At 36.8% G+C, this 13,131-nt stretch overlaps 1 protein-coding gene across 13 annotated transcripts in view; it reads left to right on the top strand.

The window, feature by feature from the left end:
• The window catches only part of PIEZO2 (piezo type mechanosensitive ion channel component 2), a 309,728-nt gene that overhangs the window by 103,786 nt on the left and 192,811 nt on the right, over nt 1-13,131 (top strand). For all 13 annotated transcript variants that reach the window (XM_071804264.1, XM_071804257.1, XM_071804259.1 and 10 more), the window contains exon 3: nt 1,616-1,741. In XM_071804264.1, the coding sequence (XP_071660365.1) occupies nt 1,616-1,741 (126 nt within the window). The remainder of the gene's footprint in view (nt 1-1,615; nt 1,742-13,131) is intronic.

Genomic DNA, 13,131 nt, shown 5'->3' with positions numbered 1-13,131 from the left:
TATTCATTCCTCTAATGATTTTGAAAATATGACTTATTTTGTTATTTATGCTTATATAGTGCTTAGAAGTTGTTGTCCTAAGCCAGGACACGAAGCCAGCTTCTATAGAAGAGAAACAAAGAGTTTGAAATCTAGTCTTTTTTTGTAATGCTCTGCAGTCCAGGTTGTCTGCTTTCTCTGTGGACTCTACTGTCTTACCAGTGAAGACTGGTGAATAGGTCATTCAAAACACATACATAGTGAATGTATCTTCCTTTTCAGTTTACAGAAATTCATATGTAGGCTTGCTCTTACAATTTTTTCTTTATTTTGTTTGAATTTATAATCTCTTTATTAAAAACAAACAAACAAAACGGGCTCATTATAGGCATTTGGTATTTGAAATTTGCAGTCAAGATAGTGATCATATATAAAAAGTTTTGAGTCTGGTGGAGTGAGGTAGTCTATATCTTCTCCTAAAATTGTTGAATCATGTTTATCCAATTCTCTGCTTTATAAACTGATACGCAGGCCACCAACAACATGCTTGCACTGTAACAGATATAAAGCAAAAAGCTCAGGTACTACTGGCTCGATATAAAATATGAACCATACAGAATAAGTATGAACAACACAGGCTGCATAAAAAGTGAACCTTTCCCAGGTAAGCCCTGCTAGTTTTGCCCTCCATAGCCTTGGCTTTAATTTCTTACCTTAGGTAAGAATTCCAGCAGTGCTGGTTTTATATCTATAAATAAAAAAAGAAAAAAGAAAATCAACCTCAAATGTATGAAACAGGGTGTAAAATCTAGTTATAACATATTTTGTAAATAGAACTTTTACTGCAGATAGGTCAGATAGGGTGATATTTAATGTTGTCTTTTATCAGCAATACAACTTAGTCTTGAAGGTGCATATTTTCTGAAGTACTAATAGTTTATTTATTCATACCTTGCAAGTTTGGCTGCCTGTGATTAAGCTGAGTGTTTCCTAGAGGATTTATAAGGTATTTTCTAAGTCTTTGGCTTTTGGCTATAAAATCATAGAAGAACTATGACCAAGTGTATCTGACACAGGATTATTCGGTGTGTACGCAAAATTAATTTCAAAAACTTCTAAGGGAAGAGAAAGAGGGCAATCTGCATGCACGAAGCAAAGCATTGATTTGAAATTATGTCTGTTGAACCAAACTAAAGTTTTCATGTTGTTATTCCCCCTCCCATGTAATTTGTTTTGGAAAGAGTAATTTTATTAACAGATTTTTATTTTCTCAAGATTGGAAATGTCCTCCATATTTTGTCTGTACCAGGTAATATGGTGATAAGCATTGTGATATAATTATTCATGACAAATTGCTATCTGGAGACTTAAGAAACATTTTTTTTAATCCAAAAGGTAAAAGGAAATGTCAGTAATTACAGTAATTGGGGTTTGTGATTAAAGAGTACACAGACACACTATAATTTAAGTTGGTTTTATTTGTTTGTTTGTTTTCTGCAAAGGGGCAGTCATGAGTAAGGGGGAACTGACTTGTAGAAATATCCTTCGTCAGGATATTTTTACTGGTTTTGTACTGAAAACCTTTAAACAAGTTTAGAAATTCACTAACTATATGTATGTATATTTTGTCTTTTAGGGCATACAGGACGATTATTAAAATCTCTGTGTTTCACCAGTCTATCATTTCTGCTGCTGCACATCATCTTTCAGATTACAATAAACAGTCTTGAAGCTGGAAAAACCATTGAACCTGGTTTTAACTGTGAGTAAAATGTCTTTGTTAGCATTTTAAGCATCCAAATGCTTCAGTAGTTTGAAAGGTGACGCGTTGATGAGAAGGCACTTAGTGTTGTGCTCCTGTGGGTTTGCAGCTTGCTTCTGTTTACCATTTTGAGAAATACTGTTATTAGGGCAAGATCACTAGAAGAAGGCTTAAGAAACGAGAGGTGTATTAACTATTTTGTTCCCGCCAGAGATGACTTTTCTTTTGGGTTCAGCACTGACTGTTGTATGTCTTCATCTTTTAGGCTTTTCAAAATTCCCTCAGAATCTGAGATGGCTACACATTTGTGTTACTAGATCATAATTCCATGTGTTAAGGATAAAATGAGATAAAGTAGTGAAAACCCATGTATTATGCCTGTGTTTGATGGAACTCTTTTAAGTTGTTAGTTTAATTTAAGTTTTGATCCCAAGATTTATGTTTCTAAACACTATTTCTCTCTTTCTTGCCTGTGTTGTATGGGAAGAAGGGTTTTCAGTTTTTATTTATATGTAAACACTACTTCAAAATATATTGCATGACATTTTGTATCTTCCTCTCTCAGGAAATGTTCTGCAATAATTCAGAAGCAAACATTCTTTATTGTGCAGAAGTTAATTAAAAGATCTATCCAGTGACTTGGATATTTAATCTCCAGGTAGAAACTGTTTGTACTTGTCTTACAGTGCTTACATTTAACATTTAAACCTGTCAACTTACGTTTGATAAATGTCCATTTAATTTATCACAGAGTGTGCTGTTGCCACTTGAGTAAACAGTTGTACTACAATTCAGCACAAGAAACCTTATGTGAGGTAAAGCATTTCACTTAAAGTAACGAAATCCTAAGGAAACTTGGAGCTGGAATTACCATTTCACCTTTAACTCAAACCATTTCTTAAAGGAAAGGCATCACTGTTTTTATGAAATACCAGTTTTAACTGGAATGTCTTGGCCTTGGTTTGTTCAAATCAGACCTTCTGAGTCTAAAAATATATTTTCTTTTTTTTTTTTTTCAAAATATGTATTCTGGTTTGAGCGAACTGGATGAGTTGCTTTCCAATAGCTGTTTAACATTCTTATGACTAAAAAGACATGATATTTTCTTAGATTAGAGTGGTTGTATCAGATAGACACTCTTTGTATGAGTAGAGAGTTCCTAACTGCCCAAGGCAAAGATGCAACCCTTGGCTTTTTTCTCCTCCTGTGGTGGGAACTGGTTAAAAGAATTACTTCGTCCTGAAGAGTCCACTCCTGAGGAAATAGAGAGAACATGCTATTTCTGTCTGTTTATTAAGAATTGCTGAGTGCAACAGCTTGTATTCTAGTGACATTAATAATGATTTCCTTACCTGGGGCCTCACAAGACAATGGGTATGGCTGTAGCAATACATTAAAGATGCCTCAGGTTGCTCTATGACACCAAAGCCAGTTGGAAGGAGATGACCCGCATCCTCACCATGAAGCTCTCTTTGCCTCATGGACCTAGGGGGTAGGTTGAAGTTGCCTCTCGGGAATGGTTTTTGTCCCACAAGAACTCCCAAACTAGGCCTGAGTTGTTTGGGAGAAAACAAGTTGGCCAACCAAAGTTGTTCCAAGATTGTTTTAACTGTTCAGCAGTATGAAAAGTTCAGCTGTGGAATTTCAGTGCATGTTTGCGGAGTAAACTGGCACCATTTAGTTCACTGGTATAGCTGTAGTCAGTGAGTTTCAGGTGAAGCTAATGAAAAACAGAACACAATAGTGACATTATGTATGCGGGACCTGCAGGGTGCTGGAGAAAAAGTTGAAGAAGGTATAAAGAATGTTGTGAATGAAGGGGACAGAAAAGGTCAAGGCCATTGCTAGATCAGGAAAAACGATAAATTATTGTCATTAAATGGCACCAGAGTATATATGGTACTGTGTAGGTGAGAAGACAGAATGCCCGCTACAGAAAGTTCTTTGGCAGTACTTCTGCTGTAATTATTTGGTGACACAGCCCCACTGTGTTTTGTCTTCCCCAACGACGTGAATAACACTTTGCAGAATTGACTACAGCAGCATGCTAAGCCATAGCTTGAGATACGACAGCACTGTGCCCATCACCTCTGCACAGTGTTAAGGTCTTCGCACTTTTGAGTTAGCCATTAATGTTTATTCAACTCTTTGCACTCAATAAGAAGTACAGAAGTGTAGACTAGAAGAGTGGAGTGTTCTGTTTCCCTATCCAGACCCAGTTCAACTAGTAATAAAACTTTTTCTCTTTTTTTTTTTTAAGCTGTTTGTCTTATTCTTAAGTGTACCCCACTGGAAATATTGTAGTCTCTTCTGATGTTTATCACTGGGACATTTTATTCACATTAGTCAAAATATCCTGTCTTCCTCCTTCAGCCTGAGATAGAAATGGAGAAAAACTTTCTGTTAGTCTTTATGGTTACTTGTGATGTATTTAAAGATTGCAGTCATGTCTGTCATATGTACTCTTTTCTCTCACTCTCTATACAATTTCAGTCACTTCAAACTTTCTCTATGGGTCATTTCCTAGGAGGCAGATTAGTCTTATCCTTGTTGAGGATAAGACCTTGTTCAATCTACTTCTGTTTTCTCCAAGTGGTCCAGATATTTCTTGAAGTTCAGTGCCCAAAGCTTGGCAGTATTTCAGCTGAGAATTTACTAGCACATTCTGAAGTACAGCAATTACTCAGGTGTCTGCAGGCAACACTCCCTGTTTATGTGTTACTATATGATACTTTTTGCGATGGTAGCATCGTCTGACACTTTGTGATTCACTGTAACCCACAAATCCTTTCCTGCAGAACAGACTGTTTTTTCTAATCCTGTATTTATGTAGCTGAATATTCCTCCATTATAATGGAAATTTAAGTTTTCTCCCTTTTTTTTTTTTTAATGGTTTCATTTATCATCAAGACTGTTCCAAGTTCCATCTCCTAATTTGCTTGTAGCCTCTGTTACAGAGGCCATCTGTAAATACCAGCTTCAAGTGGGTTTGGTTATACTAAAATGATTCATTTTTTTCCTTTAAATTTAGTATTTGTTTTGATTTTTGCTGGAATTGTGATATCTCCCTGAATTTAAATAAATTAAGCCATATATTGCCCTCACATAAATGAGGTAAGAGTAAGTAGTGTGAATGTGCTCTTTTAGTACACTACTTTCCAGGCTGAATAAAAAAACAATATGAGGAGGAAGGGAAAAAAATGTAATAGCAGAAAGGAGGAAAAACTTGCAATTGTTTTAATATTTAGTTGTTTATTTTTACTATGACGAAGTATGTGGAATTTTCTTGGGATACTAGAGTGATGGTTCCCTCTGCTGCTTTCGTCTCTCAGAAAAATTAAAGCTAATTCTACTACTCTGTAATTTTCAACTCAAAAATGAATAGATGTTTCCACCTACTTCTGTTTGTGTTTTTTTTTAAATATGTTACTTTCATGTAGTTAATAATCTTACTTCTGACAGTTTCAGAAATGGGTGAGAGGGAGCTATGCCTTTGTTTTCAGATTTTGTAGGATAGTTTTCCAAGTACGTTGAAAGGCCAACTTCTGAATCAAAAGCTCATTTTCTGGTTGTAGTTTTTCTTTTCACACTGCTGTGTTAAAGCCTCTGAAAATATTTTCATTTTGCTAATAGAAACATTTGAACAATCTTTAAATTAGGGGTGTTCTACGGAGTATCACCTCTTAAACGTTACAAAGCTATAGTTTCATTTTGGAAGTGAAGAACAGCCATCCCTTCATCTTTTACATCTAGGAGCAGTTTAATTTGGACCATCTGCAAGAGCAAATCAGACACGTAGCTTTTCAGGCTCATTTTAGAATATCCTGCTGTTATCCTGGACTTATGTTATTCAAAAGTATCTGATGGATAGTCTTTAGGGTAAGTAAGTCATGGAATGTTTAACTTCTTTGGTTGTGGTGTGGGGTTTTGTTTGTTTGTTTGTTTAATCCCTTTCGTCTTTTATTGCTCATATACCTTCTCTTTCAGGATGACTACAATTTGCTACAGCATTATCTAAGTTACTACAGGAGATGTGTATTGGCAGGCTGATAGATAGAGGTGTTTAAAAATGTTTAGCCAACAGAGGGTTCTTGTTCCTTCAGAGCCTTGTGGGTATTGCCTAGCACCAAGAAAATTTTGTTGTTAGAGTTCCGTATTTAGCTTAATGAAGGATTTCTGGTTAGCCACAGCTGCATTGTATGGAACTAACACTGAACACCTCCAGGATAGTTTGTTTTTAAAATCAGAATTCATATAGGAAAGGAAAGAAGAAATACAGAGAGAGTGAGCCAGGCTAATCTTCCGAAGCCATCAAGAGCTTTGTAATCAGTCTTGTTTCACTGATGATATCTCAATATAACACAGTATCTGATTTTGAGATGTAGTAATATTCACACAGTAATACAATTTAATCATTAAATTTGTACTTCTGATGGAATAAAATTCTGACTATTAGTTTAGGTAATATCTTTTGAGTACAGAATCTGTGAGACAAGCAATTGCAGATTAGATCACAAAGCCATGTAGAGTCTCATTCTTCCATATGCACACTATAGTTCTTTCCTAGGACTAATTTTAAACACCTTTTAAATGGCATTTCTACCAGCAAGAATGTTTTCCATGGTGTTAATTGAAACTTCCAATAAATTAGTGCAATCATTCCTCATCATACTACTCCTTTGTAAGTGTATCCTCTTCATGTGTTTAGTCAGTCCATAAAAATATTCCAGTTTATTTTTCTCTTAGTTGTAGTGCTAACATATATTATTTATTTATTTATTTATTCTTATACTGACTCTACCACCTCTTGCTCTTGAATCCTGCAAATGCATCTACTGAAACGCTTATTCTTTGAGAACAGTATTTTAGTCCATGAGAAATCCAACTAAGAATGGTTCAACTATTCACTAATCAAGTTTGTATTCAGTGTTTGTTAAAATACCAAAAGGGGCATTTCAGGTACTTCTGGATATTTTTTTTATACATCAAGTAATACAACTAATGGAGCAAAAAGGGATACCTTGAAATCCTTCTAATTACTTTCTATGAATCTCTGAATTTGTTTACTGTGTATAAATTGGGTGTTTTATTTCCAAAGTGGTTATGCAAAGAAAAAGGGAGAACAGGCTTAAAGCACCAAGTTGCCTGGATAGCTTCTCTGTTAGATCATGGGAACTAAATTCAGATACTTCTCTGTCCCCAGTATCCTGAGTGAATGTCAAACAAATGCATGCCACCATTGTGGAATCATAATAACTTTCTGCTTTAGATAAATTTTGAAATGATTTCTTGGCTGAAAGACCATCCTGTGTTTGCATTACTACCAGTGTGTCCCTGAGGTTTTGGGTTATATTAGGAAGCAGCAATACCCAGTACAAATAAATTAGGTTTCACCATTTATTGAAAGCTCAGACCCAGGACTGCAGCTGACCTTTCATAGGAATTAATAATTACTTTTTCCTATATACCTGGTAAGATTTCATGTCTTTTATACCATTCTGAGTGTGCTTTAAGGGTTGTGATGGTTTTGACAAGTACTGCATTTGTAAAGTCTGTCAAATTTCTAGTTGGATTTGTTAACCCATTGGACATAAACATGCTCATTTTACTTATAAAGGGGCTAAAGATTAAGAGATTTCTAGATTTCTATATTCTGTTTCAACAATGGGTGGCAGATGCATGCAGGACTTTCAAATACCATGACTGGAGTCTAAGCCTATCTCATGGACTCATGTCATCATTTCATGAGAGGCTGCCTTGAAAACTAATATTTTTGAAATATTTGATTTGAAATAATCCAAATGGCACTGAGAAAAATAATAAGTTTACATAGAAAGGTGACATTTTTAAGCAGAAGTCATGATGAAGTAAACATTTCCTTTCAATTGTAAAAAAGTCACTATGATGTCCTCTGGAATGATTTTACTTACCAAAATCAAAGGTAACAGTTACCCACATTATACAGTGCATAAGCAAATTGTTGTTGCACCCTGGGCAAACCAGCCTGCTCTTCCCCAAGGAACACATCCATTTCTCACAACCCAGATGCTCAAGCCACGTTCCAAACAACTAGTTTAGCTGTAGAGTTGTGAGATCTTCGGTCACCTCCATTGTATGTGTAAAATACTGTTCTTTTTTTGTTTAATGAAATCTTCCTTTCAGCGTTCAAGAGTCTACCTCAAACCTGAGCCCTTCTGTTGACCTCATACCTGCATTTTCTCACATTTCTTTGTTCTGAGATGTGTCAAGATTGAAGTGTTTAGTCTCTTCAGCAATTGCTTTGGGCTATTGCAGTTGAAACTAAACGTGATTTCATTTGTGAGTTATTCGCAGTTTGAAAATTTATCTAAAAGCAAACCTTTATTCCATTAAAGTAGCCATTATATTGGAGGACATCTGGATTTTAATCGTATTTTTGTGTGTCATCTCAAAGATTACAGTCTTGGCCACAGTCTGAGTAAAAAATTAAGCTTTTAAATGTTTCGGAAGCAGTTCTTTCTATTATCACAGGAGGAGGTTCAGAAATGAACTCCTGTTTCAAGAGCAGCTGTGGAATATCCAGTAGAGCAAAGGTTTTGTGGTGAAACAAGCAGCTGTAGCACTGCAGAAGAGTCAGAATAACTTTTCATTGAGGGGATATATGTGTTGAACTTGACATTGTCTAAACCTGTGATGTCTGCTACAGCAAATACAGTACAAATTTACAGTGCTAGACATTTAACTAGACCAGTCCTAGGGTGGGGGGAGTGGTGATTCAATGGTGGAAAAAATTACAGAGTCACAGAATGTTAGGGATTGGAAGGGACCTCAAAAGTTCATGTAGTCCAATCACCCAATTAGATGCTAACATTTTAATAGAAGAGATTGTGCAGATTCTGCATGCTATCTGGTGCCCGTGTAAGACTGACAATACTAAGTCACATAATATGCAAGTCTAGTTTTAATGGAATTCAGATACCTATATATTTTTCTAAGTTCTGAGCTACAGTCTTTATTGATTATTAAATCAGTACAGACAACTAGTTACATGGAAAGACTCTTTGTTCGGTTTTTATGAGAGAACAGTTACTTCATATATTTTGGCTTTGTGGTATGTCTTCACCAAGCTATCTGAAGCTTGCCTTCCTGTATTATTAGCAAGATACTAAAGGATGTGCATATTAAAAGCTGAAAATGTTTCCAGTATGCAGGTTAATATAACTTTATAAAAATGAAAGGGATCAGTGAAAACTAGTGTTATTTATTACAAGTCAATATATGGATTTTGTCCTCCTTATCCCAAGCAGTAAAACTGTCTCTTTGTGGTACTTCCATCTGCCCAGTTCCATGTGGATTAAAGGAAATCCTGCCTTGGCTTAGCTTTTAACCTCCTCTGAGAAGACTGAGAAGAGACTTTTCCTCTTCTGTCATGGGTACTGTACAACCTGCAGTAGGAGTTGGCTGTATGGCTTGGGGTTTATGGAGATACCACCGCTTAAAGAATAACGGGGGAGGATTTCTTCAGAGTTTTCTTCTTAAGAGCAACTATCCCTGCAGAATAATGAGCGTAAATGGATAACCATTTATCCAAATTTTCACTGAGAGAGAGAAAATTCTGCAGGGATTAGCACAAGTGGTACACACCTGGGTTGCAGTAGAGCATTCATAGCTGAAGCTGCAGTCGTACTACTTCACGTGGCTAGTACCTCTTAAAACCTCACAAATGACAGGAAGGCAGGAGAGATGATGTTAAGGCAAAAACAAAACAAAACAAACAAAAAAAACCCAAAACACCTCAACCAACCAACCAAAAAACCACACCACAGTTGATGTAGTTCCTATCATTCCCTGCATAGGTGATATGCAGCATCTGAGTCATTAAAATATAAAAAGGAATTTCTGTGTGGAATCAAGGAGACCTGGGACTAAAAAGAATGGTTAGCTGTAAAAACTTGTAAGATCAGGTTATGGTGGCACAAATACAGTTATTACAAAAGGCCCTAGAAAGGCATGTGATTGTATAGTATTATTAGTGACTATTTCTGACTATTGCTTCAGTGTTTCCAAGAGTCAAGAGTGTATAGCATGTAGAATATATCCCACAATAAACTTTTAATCAGTCAAAGGTTTTAGCACATTGGGGTTTTTTTGCCTCACCAGAAACTTGCGACAATAGTTTATTCTGCACATGGAAGTTAACGTTCCTTTAATTCAGTACACATTGAATGTCAGCATTTCTTCAACACTTTTAGTGCAACTTTATGCAGCCAGGAAATTTATGACTGGGAAAACAGAAGCTTCTGTAAGTGCTTCTTAAGCATGTATGATAAGTCCTGCTTAATTTCCTGCTGGGTGTTACTGCCTAGCAGTTCGGAAAGTTGGTGTTCATTGTACTTATGAAGTCTTTATTTCTGGAGTCAACATGCTGCCATGTGAAAACTGAGCAATATTCTAAATACTCATTTTCAACACCACCTGTATAATGTACATAATTACGCTGTAACAACATTAGCATACTCATTTGTGGTCCTCCATTTAGGAGAACCTGAAGTAAGAAGTGATCCTTCTCACTGCCACTCACAGTTTGGGGCTTTGACAGTCAGATTTGCATTGTCAAGAAGAGCTGGGAGACCTCTGGGTGGCCCATGTAGAGGGGTACAGCTTGTTTTTGAAGCTCGTGGACTTCCAAAGGTATTCACAGAATGTATTCTTACATTGCACCTGAGGAAACACCCAGCATTCCTGTTGATGCTGTGATGCAGACTTGGGCAGTTTTCTTTTATGTGTCCCAGTTGTAGCTAGGATGGATACACCTGACTGAGGGGTAGTAGAAAAGAAGTGTGAGCATCACCTGTTTCTGGGGTTGTTGATAGGAGGGATCAAATAGCTATGGTCTGTCTCCCTCTGCCCTCTTAAGGGTAGGAGCTAAAGCAGCAAATGTAAAGAAGAGATCAGTGGACTCAAAGCCACCTGTGAAGAAGGCCTTTGATAAACTTGAATAGCAGAGAGGAAAACAGAATTTATGTTTGGAGGAAATGAAACCAGAAGAGAGTAACTGTTTTGTTTATTTATACTCTTGGTTATGCTCTTAGTAAATTAAGAAGAAAACATACACAGATGAGGCTTCTACATTTTTGTAAGTAGTCACTCCTCGGCTTGTCCCCTAGTTATATGCTCAACCTTCCTATGAAAATCTTATCAGACAGTATATGGTACTAACTACTTTTAAGTCTCAAGTTACTAGAAAGCCTGTTTTCCATATTGTGAAAAGATTTTGCAGACTAGCAGAGTCAGAAACGGGCTGCTCACACAAGCAGTTACAGTCACAATACTTGTCTACAGGGTTAGACTGTAACACTGACACCAGACCTGCTGTTATGGTGGTTGTCGTGGGTCATTGGCAGCATTTTGGTGTAGCAGAATGGGTAATGTAAGGACCACAGTTGCTTTAGCAACCAGTGTCTCTGAGCTGGCGTAGAGCACCATGTTGAAATGTTCCCTTGTTGATCGTTCAAATCACTGTAAGATAAATATTTTACTGGGGAGTCTTACTGTAGAACTACTGTTCAGGAATAGGAAACTATATATTTGTGTGTTGGACACTGTTTAGACAAATGCTTTCCACTGAGAATAAATATTTCACTTTATTTCTGAGGATTTGTCTCTTCTGTTTGGCTGTTTACATCTTTATGTATTGCTCGTCGTCACGTAATCATGTTGAGTGTTTCTACAAAACCTGATTCATTAGTGTGACACTGTGAGCCTTTGCATGTGCCTGTGCCCACACTGAGTTTCAGTAGGTTTTGGTCCCTGGGTCTGAGCCCTTGGGCTTGAGCCTGCTATGTCTCTTCATGCTGTTCATCGGCAGAAAAACCTTGGTCTCAGCAGAAGAACTAGGTCTTGACTCAAGATTAACCGTGAGTTCAAAGGCCTGGAGTTGCTGAGCTGTTCTGGGGGATCTGTGACGTAACACAAAGCACCCCGTGAAACAAAACAAAATGTATTGCTGGTGTAAATATGGCTTGGAACCATCTGGGAAAAAATATTTTCTTCACAGACTTGGACTTGAAATGCCTTGGTGGGCTGTCCTGCATTAGTGTGTTAGAACATAGAGCTAAACGTGGGTCAAATAAAATGTGAACTCACATGCTTCAAGTTTACTTCCAAATGGAAAATCTGTCTGAAAATTCTCTTTAATTTCTGCCAGATATATGAGTCTGAATCAATAACCACACAGGATGTGACAAGGCACTATGCCTTACACCTTTTGTGTAAACAATGTGCCTTAACATTCACAAAAGAAGGAAAAATACCCTTCACGTATTTGGAAGGAAGAGAACTCATTAGTTTAGTTCAGAAGGTTAGACTTGATTTCCAAAGTCTTAAATATCCCTCTTTTGTTTCATTACAACTCTGGCATTTTCCTGATGTCCAGGTCTGGAGCATTGCACTGTTTCCATCCATATATGCTGTGTTTACTGCTGAATTTTATCATACCACATTCCTTTAGGGTTTTGTTTAAAGGCGTCAATAAACTGAATTTCAGAGATGTTTTAGTCATCATCTAAACCAAAACCAGAAAGCATCAGTGAAAGTTGTAGTAAATGAAAAATATTTCATGAAAAAACGGTCATCCTATTTTTTTGTGTCTAGAAGTAAGGAGAGTAGAGCACACTATCTTTCATAGTTCAGTGACTAGAGAATGAACTTAATTTCCAGATGTCATCGGTGATATCAAATGCCTGTTTGAAAACTGAAAACAATTTTAACATTGTTTTCACACTGAAGTAGCGTGAAACACTGAAAAGCATTTATGTTGCGCTCCAGCCAGTGGCTAAGAGCTTTCTTAAGCTTTTTGGGGTGTAGAAGGGTATATAGAATGTAGTTCCTGAAGGGCATAAGGAGTAATGTAGTTCAGAGTACATTAAGTAGTAAAAACTCCTACTAATATATTTATATTATGTATATAGTCATACATTTCAGAAGAAGACAGCCTGCAATACAAAGGACACCATGATGAGAACTCATAATATTTTATGTACTTTTGGTTCATGCATCACCTTATCTACAAAGTCATTATGGTCAAGAAATGTCATACAGCAAATTCTTTCCCAGGGTCTTTTTGGCACACAAGTTTACAACACTGAAATGCAAAAGGATGTTTTATAACTCATCCTTTAGAGCCAGTGGAGTTTGACCTGGTCATGGCTTGTGCCCCTGTGGTTTGTTGGCAATGCCACAGATGGATACATAGCAGGTTCCAGCAAATGCCTGATTTTTCTAGACCCCACAGATTTGTCTGTGCATAATGTAATGTTTCATGAGAGAATCCATGTTCTTACCTCCACTGTAGAAATGTCAAAGGACTCAAATTACACCCAGAACAGGCTCCATGGTAGAGTCTAACAACT

The sequence above is a fragment of the Patagioenas fasciata genome, chromosome 2 (genome assembly GCF_037038585.1).
Source record: "Patagioenas fasciata isolate bPatFas1 chromosome 2, bPatFas1.hap1, whole genome shotgun sequence".
Taxonomy (NCBI): domain Eukaryota; kingdom Metazoa; phylum Chordata; class Aves; order Columbiformes; family Columbidae; genus Patagioenas; species Patagioenas fasciata.
Note: the sequence above shows the minus strand (reverse complement) of the source record. Positions and strands in the feature narration are given on the sequence as shown.